At 43.6% G+C, this 16958-nt stretch overlaps 1 protein-coding gene across 16 annotated transcripts in view; it reads right to left on the minus strand.

The window, feature by feature from the left end:
* The window catches only part of KIAA1217 (KIAA1217 ortholog), a 636400-nt gene that overhangs the window by 120197 nt on the left and 499245 nt on the right, over window positions 1-16958 (minus strand). For all 16 annotated transcript variants that reach the window (XM_036228119.1, XM_036228121.1, XM_036228129.1 and 13 more), the window contains one exon: window positions 14167-14365. In XM_036228119.1, coding sequence (XP_036084012.1) covers window positions 14167-14365 — 199 coding nt within the window. The remainder of the gene's footprint in view (window positions 1-14166; window positions 14366-16958) is intronic.

The following is a 16958-nucleotide window of genomic DNA, read 5'->3' on the forward strand; positions in this document are numbered from 1 at the left end:
TGTTAATGTTTATTAAAAAAAAAAAAAACACTTTGCTGTGGTTTTGAAAAAAATTGTTTTAAGCCTGTAGTTCAATTTGGGGAGAAGTGACAGGTTTACTTCGTTGACTCTTCTAATCTAGGAAAACAGTTTCTATCTTCAATTATTAGGTCTTTAATTTCCTTCATCAGCATATCATAATTTTTAGCATATAGATCCTACATGTTCTGCTAGATTTATATCTAACTATTTCATGTTTTTCTGGAGCAAGATAGTATTTTTTTTTTTAATTTTAGCTTCTAGTTGTTCGCTGTTAGTACAAAGAAATGTAGTTGCTTTTGTGTGTTGATCTTGTGTCCTGAGACCTTGCTGAACTCACTTATTACTTCTCTGAAGGTTTCTTTTTTTTTTTTTTTTTTGTATTTTCTTTGGGATTTTCTGTGTAGGTAATGTCATCTGGAAACAGAAACTTTTTTTTCCCTTTCCAAATGGCGTGAATTTTACTGTCTTTTTCTTGTCTATGTCTGTTCTACTGGCTAGAACTTCCTGAGTTACACTGTGGTGAGCCTAGACATCCAGCCTTGTTCCCAGTCTTAGAGGAAAAGCATTCAGTCTCTCACCCTTAAATGTGATGCTGGCTGTAGGTTTCGTGTAAATGTTCTTATGAAGTGAGAAAGTTCCTCTCTATTCTTAGTTTGCTGGGAGTTTTTGTTGTTGTTGTTTTTTTTTTACATCATGAATAGGTACTGGCTTGTCTTCAAATGCTTTCTATGTGTCAAGCAATGTAATCATATGATTTTGAGCGGGTTGATGTGATTGATTGCATTGACTGGATTTCAAATATCGAACTAGCCTTGCATACTTGGAATAAATCACTTGTTTGTGATGTATTCTTCATTTCAGACATTGTTGAATTTGATTTGCTAATATTTTGTTGAGGGCTTTTGTGTGAAGTACATATGCTACTAGTTCTTCTGGCCAGAGTCTGAATGCTAACTACTCTTAATCTCATTATCTGAAAATGTCTTCATTTTTGTCCTCCGTTTTAAGTAATAATTTTGTGGGTTAAAGTAATAGTTGAAAGTGAGTTTTCCCCCAGAATTTTGAAGATATTATTCCATTGTTTTCTGACTTCTTGGCTTATAAAAAATGCTGTTATCAAGTTTTCTTTTCTTTATAGATAACCTGTCTTTTCTCCCTAGCTGCTTTTAAGATTTTCTTTTGACGTTTAATGTTTTGAAGTTTCCCCACAGTGGGTCTATGTGTGGATGTTATTTTTCAATGTTATTTTTAAATCTTGCTTGGGATTCAGTGCTGTATTTCAATCTTAAGGTTCAGGTCTGTCTTCAATTCTAGGAAAAGTCTCATCCATTATACTTTCCATTATTGTTTTTCCCTAATTATTTCTAGTCTTGTCTACTGGAATTCCTATTACACATAAAAATTTTGGTCATTTTATCCTGTCTCTGAATTGCCCTTTCCTGCTTTATTTAGTTTTAAATCTCTCCTCAGATTGTTAGATTTCCTAAAATTTATATTCTAGTTGATTATTTCTCTCTTCAACTGAATAACCTACTCCAGGGGTACTGGTGGTCCCTATCATTTCTGTCTAAGTGTATAGGCTTGGGATGGTTGTCACTAGTATTGTTTCATAAATATTCTAGCTCTTCTCTAGGAACATTGTTGGCTTGTACTTTCTTGACACCTTTGAAGTTGAGCATGGCCTTGTGACTTCTTTTAACTGAACTATCACTGCTGGCAGAAGCTTTAAGAGCCAGAGCAGAATTTGTCATGTTCCTTTTATCCAAACTTCACTGCTGCTTTCCTGGGCTGTGAGTAAGGTCTTCCAATTCCCATGTGCAATTTACTACATAACCAGCTATTTGAACCTCTAAGCTATTTTGAAGTCCATCTTTCTGCTCATTTTCCTATTGCCATGTAAGTACCAGAGCCCAAGCTCAAAGGCCTGAAATATCACGTTCATTGTCATTTCCACTTTGATATCCTTCTTCTGGAAGCTGGAGATTTCTTTCTTTTTTTTCAAACTCGGCCTTCTGCATTTCTATGTGTTTGTAGTAAGAAGTGGACTGTTGCCATTCTGGACTCCTTCACTCTGCCATAGTGTTGGAAATTTTTGTGAGATCATTCCATCTTAAAAGAATAATTTCTACATTTTCTGGACTCTTTCTGAAGCATTAATCACATTCAACTTAACAGCAGATCTCTCTCTGCTAGTCTGTTTGCGTCACACTCATAGAACTGAGAAACGGAGGACTTGAAAGATATGGAATCAAAAAAACAATGGAATACAGACAGGTGTTATGTTAAAATGTAAAGACAATGTCTAATAGTCAAATAGAGAGGGAATGCCATAGATGGGGCTAGTTACCTTAAACAGAAATTTCCAGAAACAATCTAGCCTAAAATGTAATTTGAAGGCATGGGACTAATGAAAGTAAAGACTATCATCTAGTCTCAATTGTAATTACTGTAAAATAACATAAATTTAGCCAATAAAATATACCGTAAAGGGGCAATGATGGGGCATTTATTTTGAATTGGAGGAAAGTCGAGGTGATCTGAATTAACTCGGCAGGTAAATACAGTAAGTTAGAAGCCAACACATCTAAAACAGGAAATGTTTCGATTGTAACTGTTTTGATGTAAATATTTCAAAATGAAATTCATAACGTCTTCCCTTAGAAAACAAAATGTGATTGCCATTTTTATTTATAACTCAGGTCATCATCATGAATATTAGTTAATTGATAGAATATTTACTACATACTAGGCATCATTTTAAGGACATTACCTATATGATCTCAATTGTTCTTCACAATTATTCTATGAGGTACATATTTATGAAAGGAGCTTAGAGATGGAATAACTTGCCCCAAGTCACACAGCAGGTCAGTAATGGAGCCCAAATGAAGCGCCCCTAAACGCTACATGGGCTACTTCTGTGATACTCAGTGTCCTCCTCTTTTTTTTTTTTTTTTTTAAGGGGGAAAAGGCACTGGCGATACAGGCATGACTAGCACAGGACGGGGATAAACAACTGCTGTACAAAGAAGTATAGCACTGTGGCTCCAGATCGGCCTCTGGAGGAGTTTGAGAGATCAATAGTGATAGCGTTATTTTGGATCCACCCTCATAAAAGATCTGTCCTTTTTCAAACTGTCACACTTCTTTCTATTCATCCCTCAAAGTCCAGTCCAAATGCTACTTTCCATGAAAAACCTTCCAAGCTATCCAGACTGGGATTTCTTTCTTCCTCTGTTCAGTAAGTGCAGAATTTAAGCTCCTGAATTCTGGAGATAGACTGCCAGGGTTCAAATCCTGGCTTTGCTGCTCAGCATGTTAGATATTGCATATCTGGCATAGGGCGAGTGCTCAGTAAACGTTAGTTGCTATGACAACATTTGCATCCATGCTTGCTTATATATCTGTCTTCTCCATGAGAACACGAACCGCTGGATGGCAGGGGCCAAGCTTACTCTAAGTTCAAAACACCTGCAGAATCCAAATTCTTCTCACTGCTTCCACAGCTAATGCTCGCATCTCCCGAGATTATCACGAGACTTCTAACTGGCCTCCCGACTTCTGCCCATGTCCCTTTAGTCAATGCCAAAGCCAGCAGCCAGAATATAACCTTTATAACGGAAGCGATGCCACTGCCCACAACTCTGCCACAGAGCAGTTCCCATTCTAACGTGGCCACCGTAGCCCAAGTCTTAGCTGTTGTGACATCATTCAGTCCCAGTTGCGACTCCAACCTCATTCCTACTCCTCTGTTATGTAGCTCCAATCACAGTGGTTTCCTTGCTGTTCCCTGAATGCCCCGGGAATTCTCAGAGCCTTTGTACTGGCTGTTCCCTCTACCTGAATTCTTTTCCAGATCTCTGCACAGTTTACATCTTCACATGCCCCAGATATAGCTCGACGCCATTCTCAGCGATGCCCGCCAACCATTCTAAAATGACAACTCCCTCACCTTGATCTCTGTACCCCTCCCCTACTCAATTTTTTCCATTGCACTTATACTACCTATTATAGATTTTATTTATCATCCGCCACCCCAACAGAATAGAAGCTCCAGAAGATCAGAAGATTGTGACTTTTTCTTTTTTTGATTGTACCAAGAGTGCTTTAGTAGGAACGCAGTATAAACATTTGTTAAAAGAATGATTTTATTTCTTCCTGCCTGCTATAGCATCATGTGCATTGTAGGTATTTAATATGTTTTTGTTAAATTGAACTCTTTAACTCTTAAAAAAAGGTTCCTACACTACTTGGCTTCTCTTATGAAGGCACAAGGAAGCATAAGAAAGTACATAACCCTAGAATCATGCAAAACCAATTACTGAGTCAACTTTCCCCCCAGGAAATGCTTTAGCTGCTCCGGCCTTTGCCTTCTCGACACCGGAAGCAATATCGATACGTGGGCGTCAAATGACCATGTTTGGGGCCTCAGTTCCCTGGGGCGGACAAGGGTAGGATGCTGGTGGGGAAAATCCCTGAATTCCAGAAAAGCATGAGGTCACACGAAAAGGTCAGCCACCTTTTCACTGTGGAGTCCGCCTATGTGGCTAAACGTGTCAAGCTGGGGACTGAGGCGGCAGTAAAAGTGGTCTGGAGATGAAACAGAGATCGAACATAAAGCAGTGGATGGCAAGACAGGCCTCGGTGAGCAGGGCGGCCCCGCGGCTCACTGAGGGAGGGGCGCGTGTTCCCACGCCTCTCGCGAGGGACCCGCTAGTATTGCGTGCTGGGATTAAATACTCGAGTTCAAGGACAGGACAAAGGTAAGACATTAGGGCCTCCCTATTTTCCTGCTCAAGTATGACTAATTTCCCTCCCCTACTGGGAGCTGACTCAAACACCCTCATGTGGTACCCGGATGTAATGACACTTAACATTTTTCCTAGTATTTGGAACAGCCAGGGAGCCAGAGTGGCTGGGCGTATGCAAGTTTCTTTTTTGTAACCTTTGATTTATGTATATTTTAAAGTCTTTACATGGTCACCATGTGCCTTTAGTTATACTGAAAATTCCTTAAATACAAGAACCAGATTTCATATCTCTTTAAAATAACTAACGTGGCACTGTTAACAGTGCCAGAAACTGAATAGATAGATTCTTAATAAACACACACATAGATGAATGGAGGGAAAAAAAAATGAGACGTGGGCAAAACTTCTAGGGGGTGGGGAAAGAAGGATTTAGTTTTATCATGTTTAGCTTTATATTACTGGGAGACGCTCAGCCAGAGATGTCTGACAGCCAATTAAAACCTTGAAAAAATTCTAAAAGTGAACAATGTCATTTTTAATGACATTATCAAACTTTCGAGAACTCAAACGCAGCATGGTAAGAAGAGGAGCTTTTCTGGACAAAAAAAATCAAGCAGATGCCAAACAGCATTCATTTACTAAATTTGAGGATAGAGCCTGGGAGATGTCACACAGAAAGGTATCAATAAGTTGAATCAGTAGTAGCAGTTTTTAAATTTCCCCTTGCATGCTAAGAAACCAAGTTGATACACTGCGTGCAGGTTGAAGAGGCTAGAATAAAACCAAATTAAAATAAACAGAAACCTTGACAAACTTAATTTTACCATTGTGACGAAAGAAATGCTTTAAGTGTGTGAGGAATGCTGTAAGTTTGACTGTACCCTCAAATGAGACAGGAAGAAGGAGGAGGAGTCTCCTGAGTCTTAGTTTGCCAGAACTGACATAACAGAGTACCACGGGAGGGGGGCTTACACAGCAGAAATTACATCCTTCCAGTTCTGGAGTCCAGAAGTCTGAGATCAAGGTGTCAGCAGGGTTGGTGCCTCCTGAAGGCTTTCATCTTGGCTCGTAGATGGCCGACTTCTCCCTATGTCTTCATAATGTCTTCCTTCTGTGTCTGTCCTAAGCTCTTCACATAAGGACACCAGTCATACTGGATGAGGGCCCACCCTAAAGACTTCATTTTAACTTTACCTCTTCAAAAGCCCTATCTCTAAATACAATCACATTCTGAGGTACTGGTGGGTTAGGAATTCAAATTATGAACCTGGGGGACACAATTCAGCCCATAACAGCCCCTAGAAGCGTGTCTCAGACAGACAAGAAGCAACGCACCACCATCGGGGCTCACCTGCCACCGCACTCCAAAGCAGCTTTTGGATGGACAGTGAATCCCCTCGTGGTCCAGGCGGGACCTCATCTGCAGACTCCGAGGTGGCTTAGTTGCAACCCCCAATCACAGAGGTCACTTAAGAAATCTGGAAGGGAAGTGATCTGGACCCTTCACCAACTCCCTTACCTCAGAAGATATAATACGTCCACCCTCTACCAAAGCAGAATGTGTGCCTTCCTGGGTTCTTATACTCCTCCCGAAATATAAGGAAACTGCCAAAATCTGCTTCCAGATGTCAGCAGGCAGCCCCGGAAAGCCACTTCTAGGATGAGGGCACCAAAGATGGAGTTCCGCCTGTGTGTATGACAATGACACAAAGCCAGTGTGCGTCTTATTTTTACTATTTCATAGAACAGTCTTTAAAACTGGCACCAAAAAAATGTGTGGGAATTCTTACAGAATTAGATGAATGTATTAGGATTACATTTTAAAGTCAGCTTTTAAAGAAAAAATTAACTCGGCAAAACACTTTTACGCATGCAATAAATCTTGCAGTTACCAAAAAAATTGCAAGACTTAGTCAAGAGATTTTAGGCAGAGTTTTCACGACACAGGAAAACAAGAGACTGACAAATTAAATCGTTTCCCCGTAAGTAGCTCAGGCACATTTTGATCACGTCTGTCATTCCAGCCGACCCGCAGCAGAGCACGCTAGCGTACGTCAACTGCGTCCAGACACTTCTAATCTCATTACTGGAGAGCCTGGAGTAACAGCTGGCCTTACCGGGACATATTAAAAATTGGAACTTTGTCACCATGGGAGTGACTCCTTCTCTAACTCTCTTTTGTCATTCAAGCCTTCAACAATGACCTGCCACTCAAATTGTCCAATTCATCTGAAGTTACCCGCCCTGATGAGACAAATAATAGCCAAGGGCCAATGATCTGAGGATCGGGTCAATTAAGAACACATCAACTATTCCTGTGTGTCAGATTAGATCCACTAGAAATCTACAGAGTTTGAAAGACATGCTTTCTAACAACAGGGCTTCATACTATTCCCTTGGATTCTGAGGTTTTATGTAAAGACGTAGCGATAAGAAAAACTTTCCATAAAACTGTGAAATATAACTATTATATAATATGATGTCAAGAGCATTAAGATATAGCAGTTCTTGGATTATAATGCTTTAAAACTTTTTTTCCTAATAAGATGGTATAAATCTCTTCTTAAATAAAATACACTTGATTCGCTACATCGCTCCTTTTATTTCGTCTTGGCTGTAATTATAGCAATTATCCTTATCTTATTTTTTCTGGCCCAACTGCTACTTATATTAATTCTTATTTTAATGGTTCTTATATACTTTTATTGTTTTTGAATGAACCAAATCAAGTCTATTTTGGATGTAGAAAGGTATAAATTGTTAAGGGTGGAAAATTTTCAAATGGCTGTTAAACGGGGTGTAGTTCTAGGAGATATTCTGTGCAAAGATATGCTAATGTTAAGGGTGTAGTTATCCTGTGTAAAGATATGTTAATGACCAGCCTCTGCTTCTGTAAACCTGCTTGCTTGCTAGAGGGGGTTTTGGGGCTTTTTAAGCTATTCCTTCTAGAGGCTCCGGGCTGATTCTCTAGTGGGGAGAGTCAGTTGCCCACAGGCTAATAAAAGCTCATAATTAATCTAAGGCTCATAATTAATCTCAATTGGCTCCGTGGGTCGTAAATTTGATTGCACCATAACATAAATAACATAAAACTGGCCTTACTTCCTTTCATGTTGCCTTATGAAAGTTGATGAAGAGTTCTTTTTTGCATAAGAGCATTTTTTTTACATCAGAAAAAAAGCATAAACATTATCTAGGTGTCTGGGTTAGGATGGGGTATCATACCTGTGACAGAGAGAAAAAGGAATATTTCACAATGTCTTATTGGCAGATTGATTTTCTGAAATGGCTTTGGAAATTAAACCGCATAATCCCATAACCAGTTATTTGACTTCATAGACCCCCCCCCACTTATAGTATTGAAACATTTTATGATAACTTTATGAAAAATGACCTGTAATCCAGGTTTAGCAACAACCCGCTGTAAAGAAGGAAATAAATGGCAGATCCCAAGTCTTCCCTAAGATTTCTCATTGTTTCCCACCTAATCAATGGCAAAATACTGGTGACTCAGGCAGGGCTCTGAGCTGTTGAGTCAATCAAGTATTCTATTCACCTCTATTGATGTTTTTCCTACATGTATCCTGTCAGCGAAGTAATTTTAGTTATACAGGTAAAAGCCACTGACCTCCTGAGATGCCATATTAACTAAATGATTTCTGAAAATTCTGAGAAATCCATTCCAGAAATTCAACCCAGGAATTTCAATAGCGAGATTTCCAAACACATCCAACTAACTTTATTTCTTAAAGTAAGGACAAACATGTCGAGAGTCTACAAAATCTTTTTTTCTAAGAACATTCTTTCTCATGGGTGAATTCAGAGCCAAGTGAGCAAATCTGAATAAGCACTTCCATCTTTCAGAAAACCTCATATATGAAAATCCAAGTGTGTGAAGGAAAATCAGGGGTGATTACTTGTATCACAACTTGTTGACTACACCAAAGGATTTCTTGAAATATTTCTTTCAGTGGTTAATTCCCAGCCCAATTCATTTTTTTTTCTTAGTTTGAAGATTGGTTCAGTTTACAAAAACTATCTTTCATTCATTACACCAAGTGTTAGAAAGCTGAGAGGTAATCTTTTCAACTCACCTAATTTAGCCAAATTAAAGTCTTCAAGGGCTCCTGTTGTATAGAAGACATTTTTTCTAAAAACTTCCTTCATCCTTCCTTCCTTCTGTCTCTTCCTCTGCCTCCCTCTCTTCTTTTTCTTCCTTCCTTGCTTCCTTTACTCCTCCTTCCTTCCTCCATGCTCCCGGTCTAGTTAATGTTTTTACTGTGCATGTGTGTGTTAGCACTTCAACATAGCTCATTTTTCAAATGAAATCTTATCTGAAACTGCAATGTTTATAGCAGAGAAAACTCCACAGAACGCAGTTTGAAAACCACATCTCCAGTCTACTGCCAAGTCTCCAGAGATTGTCCATCTGTACCTAACAGTACTTGTCAAGGCAATGCTAAAGTTTCTACAAATAAATATAGTAAGTCAGACAGACCCTTTGTATCAGTCAGCGCTCATTTGTAGAGAACTGGGCAAATATGGATTTCTTCAATGGCTTGTAGAATCATTGGGCTGATTTTCACTGTAGAACTTGGACACCACAGAATTCATTTAACAAAGAGGAAACTTCCTACCACCCTGGGCAGCTGTGACTCCAAAGCCAGGCTGCCTTGAGCAGGAAGCCATCGATAGGGACGGTTAGAAAGCCAGGTCATGCCCTCAGTACTAGAAAAATAGATGCCTTTACACCCCGCCTCTCAATGCTATCAAGCTGGTGACTAAGCCTTGGGTCCTTGGTAAACGATGCTGAAGAAAACCCCAAAGCCTCCACAAATGCCTTGGTTCCTACATCTGGAATAAGTCTGCTTTCCAGCCTTCAGAGTAAAGGAAGGCCGACCAGGGGGAGGCTGGAGCGAACCATGCCGTTAGCCACCATATCCACCCACCAGCATCCACGTGGTTCCCATGCTAGAGAAAATGCTGACCTTTCTTCGGCAGCACCTGATGAAGGTCAGCAATGTGCCCCAAACCTACTGACTTACTATGAAACTCTCCTCTGTAAATTTTTGTTTTTATAATATTACATTTCAATCGCTACTACTGCTTAGGAAAAGTAAATTTCATAAATGTTTCACTTGCTCTATAGAGCAACGCTGCTTTTTCATTGGTCTGAAAGATTATTTTTTTAACCATCCAAAGGACAAACTTCACACTTGGATGATCTAATGCGAGTCTTACAGCCCTCGGTCACCACCCTCCCTGGCTTTCCTCTTGGCTGATGGTTTCCTCAGTCCTGTGCTCTAACCTCTTACCCATTCCTGCACAGACGAGGGAAGGTTCTCACAACTAGGAACCTTTTGTTCCTTAAACACTGGCTTCCCCCTAGGGAATAGTCACCATCACTGTTACCACCTTGGAATAAAAGAACAGCCACATACAAACTCAAGAAAATCCTCCCAGGCCATTTAAAATCATTCTTGCTTATTGAGTCTGAGTGTATAGGAGACAATTTATTGCACAAATAGCTGCACGTCTTGCTGCTGGGCCCGTAAGGGAGGGAGGTCTCTTTGCTAAGTCTCACACCTTATACAAAAATTAACATAGATCAAGGACTTAAGTAAAAAATAGGAAACCATACAGCTTTGAGGGAAAAAATAGGAGATATTATTTAGGACCTTCAGTTCTGTAGAAGAGTTCTTAGACATGACACCGAAGAGCACGATCCGTAAAAAGAAAAACTGATAAAGCGGACCTTATCCAAAAAGACCCCATTAAGGGGATGGAAAGACGAGCTCAGCGGTCAGAGTACGGTCAACACGGGCACCTGGCTGCGGCCAGCAGGACGTGCTGCTGCTGTTGTTTTCACATGACTTTTATTTTCAAATTCCTGACCATAGGCAGAAGGGCTGGGCCGACCAGGCCGCAGCCTCTGCCTGGGGTCGCATTCCAGACAGGCCCTGAGAAGCCAGCGATAATTAAAAGGCAACGACCCCATCACTGAGATGCAGAGCTAATATCAGCGGGGCAGTTTTTCATAAAAATTATTTCTAAAATCAAACTCTGCTTGCCGCCAAAGGGCTTTTACTTTATTTTGTAGACTTCCCTTCTCCTAATCTCGATTTTCACTGAAGAGAGAGGAAAGGAGAAAGGGTATAAATTCCGCCGAGAAGAAATCCTTTTTGGCTCCGGATGGGTGGCGTGGACTGGGAAGCCAGCACGCTGCAGAAGTCGAGATTTAGAGGTGCCAATCGCCGGAACCTGGTCTTGTGATAAATCAGAGCCGCTGAGCACATTTTTTTTTACTTTCGTGCTCAGTAAGTCTCCAAGAGTGATGAGTTTGCCTTCAGCATCAGAGAGGACCCCTGCGCTCAGCCGTCTGCCACTGGTCCCTGCCTGCAGACCCAGAGCGCCTCTCCCAAACGAGAAGCTCACGTCATACAGACACTGGCGATGTCTAAGTTCTCTGTTCCATCCAACACCTGCGGCTCCCCTGCCTCTCCACTATGCATCTTCTTACAGACTGTGTCAAATGCACCCAGCCTCCCTGGCCTCCTCCCGGCCCCCGGGTCCACTAAAGTAAGAGAAAGCAGGAATTACTCAAGTGGGAAAATGATTAAGCAGGCAGGCTTATCTGTAGGCACCGGCTGCCTGAAGTGAGGGGCTGTTTCACCCCCTCCCAGGAGCGGGAGTGGATCTGTCCAGCCCAGGCTTCCCGCTCGTTGTGCCCAGGACTTCCCTCTGCACTGCCCGAGCCGGCACAGGTCTCTAGTGACACGCTGCGTGTGTGCAGAGGTGAAGACTATGAGCTAGGCTTCCCCGTCTCAGCCTCTTTCTGGTCTCTGTGACTGCAGGCCACAGCCGTGGTGTGGGACATTCCTGGGGTGATAGGCAGGACACACACTGGGGTGAGGAGAGTGAGGCATCTCTTCCGGTGCAAAATTTGGGGGGTTCCAAAATCAAGATCAACAATAATTTAAGGTAATGTTTTTTTAAATCAAAATTAATGTAAGAATCATGATGAACAAACTATGAAAATTTTAAATGAAGACAGGATCAACAAGGCTTTGGGGGAGATCTTAAAATTCTGTAGATTAAGATAAAATGACAATCAATGTACGTACACATGCTAAAAGATACTAGTGGGTCCAAACGGCACCAACAGCGAGTTTACGGGAGGACAAAGCTCAGCATCCAATCTGCAGCCCCTGAGGCCTGCAGTAACTTGGGTTAGGGAGACACCTGCTCACCGCTCCCGGTCCTGGGCTCTCTGAGGAGCACGCTGTCCCCAGGAGCCCGTGTCTGGCTGTTAAATAAAGCCAGGCACACAGGGGTTTTCCTGAACACAAAGCTGGACGAGGCCCCTGGCAGGGAGACTGTGTTTAGACTCTCCCTGACTCACACTTTCCTGTTTATTTCCCATCCCGGCTCAGCTGAATTACTCCGCAAAGCCAGGTGCAGCTGGGAGGACATTCCGAAACAGGCCATGAAGAGGCGGTCAAGGGCAGCACCAGCCCTGCTGGCCCAGTGCCAGCTCATTTTCTGGAACCATAGCTCCCCTCGCTTGGGCAAGCCTCTCATTCCTCTCCTCTCACTGTGTTCCTTTGTTTCTATCCAGGAGTTGTGAAAATCACAGGCCAACAGCTCCTCATGGAGCTGGAAGATGCACTTTGTCATCTGCGGTGACGGTGATTGCCTGCACTTTACAGCAAGGTGTGCCTGGAGTAAAACCAAGCGTTTGGCAAAGGGCATCCACCCCGAGAGACTACACCAGTCACCCTTAGCGATTCCTAGGGCAAGGCTGCCACCTCTCTGTCCTGAGGTTTGCTTCCTGAGCGCAGCCAGCCTCTACCTGCACTGCCAAGAGCACTTGGCCGCCAGGGGAAATTCCTGCCTGCAAGACAAAGGGTCCACTGTCCAGCAGCCTTGCTGTTCCCCAGGCTTGGGGAAAGGCATGCAGGCATTTATTCTTATCTTCATTGTATTTTGCAAAGCACAGGCTGTCTTTACAGAGACCTGAATCTCACTCATTTCCTGCAAAGCACAAAGGAGAAATTCCACCCCTTGGCGGGCTCTGGCCTCGAGGTGAGTGGGTTTGAGAGAGAGCACAGGGCTTCGCAACTCAGATGGAAAGAAAGCTCCCGGAAGCCTGTGTCACCCTGACACTGCCGCGGCCCAGGATGCTCCTTGGGGGGTACCACACCCCTGCACGTCCCTTGCCTTTGTTTGTAGGTGAGGCCATAGGAACTGCCTGCTTCTACCATTGAATTAACTATGTGACCTAAAATACAAAGAAAAAAGGGCAGATTTTCTGTGGCTTTCTTCTCTCATTTGTACAGTGAGGACCCTGGATTATTAAGCTAAGATGAAGTATACAAAATTTAATGTTAAAAATTAATATCGATAATGCAAATAATAATAGTTTTTTTTTTTTTTTCTTTTAGGTCAGTTAGGATAATGTCTGAACCCAGTCTGCTCTATTATCATCTGCAACTCAGGAAATAAAATCGGGATGCCAGCTCACATCTTCTTTTCTTCTTCAGGCAAGGTGTTTGCTAGGTTTTATGAGGCAGAATTCAGTTGTCTTCCGCAGAGACCAGACCCTGAAGAGCTTTTCGGGTTGACCCTGTTCTTGTCCCCTCAGCCCCCTGATCCTGTCTGCAAACACAGGTACCATGTGTTTGAAATGGCAGGTTAAGCTTAAGAAACACTACTGGCAAAGAGTTCCAAGTTTTCATAACCTGTACGTTTTGTTAAAGGGCCGGGGCGGGGGAGAAGGCAAAGCGAGAAAGAAAGTGAATATCCCATATGAAAAATCGGATGATAAGTGGTAAGGTGGAAAGAGAGAATCCTCCAGCTTTTCTTGAAAGCTGGCCGAGAGGAGAAGCTGTGCCGAACGCATGCCAAGCCCCTCCGCCCATCCACGCGGTGGGGGGACAGACGGACGGCCCCGAGTTTGCAGCTTCCGCTAACAGCCATGAGGGTTTGGGACCACTTGCACCTCTTCTTCCTGGAGCCATTTGTATCCCCCCCAGACTGCCAGACAGCAGTGAGGGGCTGGTGCCCACCTACGCCACAGGGCTTGTTCCCTAACCGTGCAGACTTCTGAGATGGGGAAGGAGGCTCCTGAGAAATGACACCCTTTCTGCAGCCTGTCCCACACTAGTGTCTACGCCAGGAACACGGGCGAGTCCTGCGGGCCTCTTGGCTTGAGTGGCCGGTCCCACACAGCTCTGGGAGCACCCAGCTGCGAGGGCAGCTTAGGCTTGCCGCTCGACACTCAGTACTTGTGTTTTTACAAATCAAGATCGAATTGACATTTGGACGCAGCAGTATAAACATACACACGGGCAGTACCAAAAGGGGCATCGGAGACTGCTTTGGGGGGGCTTACCCAGAGATCTTTCCTTTGTCTGGTTGGCTGACCGCACCACTGGGAGGCTCGCTCGGGTCCGGCTGCCTCTGGAGAAGGGGCTTGGAGCTTCTCCCTCAGACATCGCTTCCAAAGAGTCACCGGACGCCTCGGACAGATGCTCGACCGGGTCGCCCAGGCTGGGAGGCTGAGGGCTGTGAGGCAGTTTTGGGCTTCGTGTCTGCAAAAGGCATTTGAAAGAAAGAAAGTGGACGCTTTATTACATTGAAAATATCTTAAATGTTATCCAGGTCTGCCAATCTGCCCGAACAACACGACGAGGGGAAAAGTCCCATCGGGAGGACTGGGGAGAACTAAAGACCCAGCGGGTCCAAGTTTTGGTTGTGAAAGTTACTGAAAAAATAAAATATATATATATTACCCTGAGTATTCCATTGAGATTTTTATCACTGGACATGTACCGTACAAATGCCATTTTGAACAAGGAGCTGAGGACAAGCCACATTACAGAAAAGGATGTCGGCCAGTCAATTTCTTTTCCCAGACAAATAAATCCTAAGAGTTATCATCACAACAGATAGGATCGTGCGCATTTACATACAGCCCCGTGCCTTATAACGGCATTTTGGTCAGTGACAGACTGCGCATATGGCAGTGGTCCCACGAGATCACCATAGCCCGAGTGTAGTAGGTGAAACCGGCTAGGTTTGTGTGAGTGCACTCGATGAGGCTTGCACAATGACAGAATCACCTCATGACACGTCTCAGCGTATCCCCGTCATTAAGAGGCACGTGCCTGTGTACCCGGATGGATGACGCGCTCACACCAAGGTACGCTGAGCATAACCAGTTCTTTAAAGTCTCGTATCAAGGCCATTTCCAAAATCAGTAAACCAAGATGGCGAGGGACATATTCACATCATGGCTGAATTTTTCTTTCGAGGCACAGATTCCATAAATAATATCGTCTAGCTTTGGTTATTACCCACCTTGCCAATCAGCAGAAGGTATCTATAATAACTTACGCACACACAAAACACATAACTGCATTTCTTTCTTAGTTATCTATACTGTTAACGGTAGGAAGTCGAGTATGGAAATCCTCACAATCTTAATAACGTCCCCTGAACACGTACACATGAGCACTGTGGGAGATGCGGAAAAACAGACACATTGCCTGACGTCAAAGAGTTTCAAAACTGATCAGTGAGATTAGTGAAGGATGACAAATAACACAAGATGTTGTTTCATTAAGCGGAAATGATGAACTATGTGGTACATATATTCATTCTTTCAACAGACACTTCTGAGCATCCACCATGTCCCAGGCACTGTGCTAGGTACTGGGGACAGAACGATGCACAAAACAGACATGACTCCACCTTCGCGGCGTTTACGTCTAGTCATGGGGCAGACACTGAAGACAAACCAAAGGAGCAACAAGAGTGTATAACCCAGACTGGTGCTGAGGGGTGCATCTAGATAGATGGAGGATCGGAAAGGCATGTAAACTGTGACCTCGAGAAAGTGGGAAGTTGGGAGGAAGGGGCAAACCACAGAGGAGGGGTGGAAAGAAGGAAAGCCATTCCGGGCGGAGGGAACAGTATGTGCAAAATCCCTGAGGCAGAGAGAAATGAGGAGGCTTGGGGAGCGGGGGTGACGGGGCTGGAGCCCGGCAGAAACTGGAACACACACAGCCTTGGAGTCAAGGTGACAATTTTCAACTTGACTCTAAGGTACCAGAACACCACTGAGGTGTTTTCGGCGGAGAAAACGGGGAGGGAGACCAGTACCAGACACATTTTTTAGAAAGTCACTCTGGCTATTGTGTAGAGGTTGCAGATTATACTTGTAGGAGGTCAGAGAAAGAGAGCTGGTGAAACTGGAAGGATTGGCTGAATGAACGTGTTATCTCAACCGTCCCCTCTCCCACCGCCTGCCCTGGACTTGAATTACATAATTCCAGGCACCTTCCAGGAAGCAAACTGATCTGAATTAAGCAGGCAAGTGGGTATTCACTTCACAAGATGCCGAAGCTGCTGACGAGGTGATGCCGTGATACAGGCATTGCATACGTGTGTGTACCTCATGTGTGTGTGCGTGCGTGCGTCCCTGGTAGGATTCTTTCATTTCCTTTAGGTCTTCCTAAGGATGCCAATAATCAAAGTTAAGCGCCGAGGCACTGAACTCTCAAGGCAGGACCAGCTTCTTGGCTGCATAGCCAGTGTGATCGCATAGGGCCCCATCCTTGAAAGCGTTTCGCGCTTGGTTCCCTGCTCTGCTGTGGCTGTCTTGAAATTCATAACAATTCTTGGAACGAGGTACCCTGAAAATTATGTAGCCATAACTGCCTCAAGACTTCGGCTGTGGAGGTCTCAGGGATGGCCAGATGTGTTTGGTACTCTAGGGGATGCTTTGAGGGTGTGGGGATCACCTTCTTTCCCATCTGTCCTTGTTAAAAGCGCGAGGACATCCCCCTTGGCAGGAGCACTGATGTATTACCTGACACCTGCACTTTGCTATGCCTCTCGGGACCTTTCCATAGGGGGAAACAGGAATAAGGTCAGCACCTAGCCCCCCGAATCCCCTGTGGCTTTGGGGAGGTGGCCAACCTGGATGTTCCATAGGAAACTCTTGACTTAGATTACATGCTGATACCACAGCCAGAAAGGACACAGTTAAATTGTGTCTTTGGGTTAACTTTACTGTGCAAAACCTGCAAAATGGTTTATTCCCAGATTTATTTCTCACAAAGTTTCCTTTTGTTACGGAGACTGGGATCTGGCCTTGGCACCTTTAAGAGTATTATTTTT

The sequence above is a fragment of the Rousettus aegyptiacus genome, unplaced genomic scaffold, assembly GCF_014176215.1.
Source record: "Rousettus aegyptiacus isolate mRouAeg1 unplaced genomic scaffold, mRouAeg1.p scaffold_m13_p_10, whole genome shotgun sequence".
NCBI classification, from domain to species: Eukaryota; Metazoa; Chordata; class Mammalia; order Chiroptera; family Pteropodidae; genus Rousettus; species Rousettus aegyptiacus.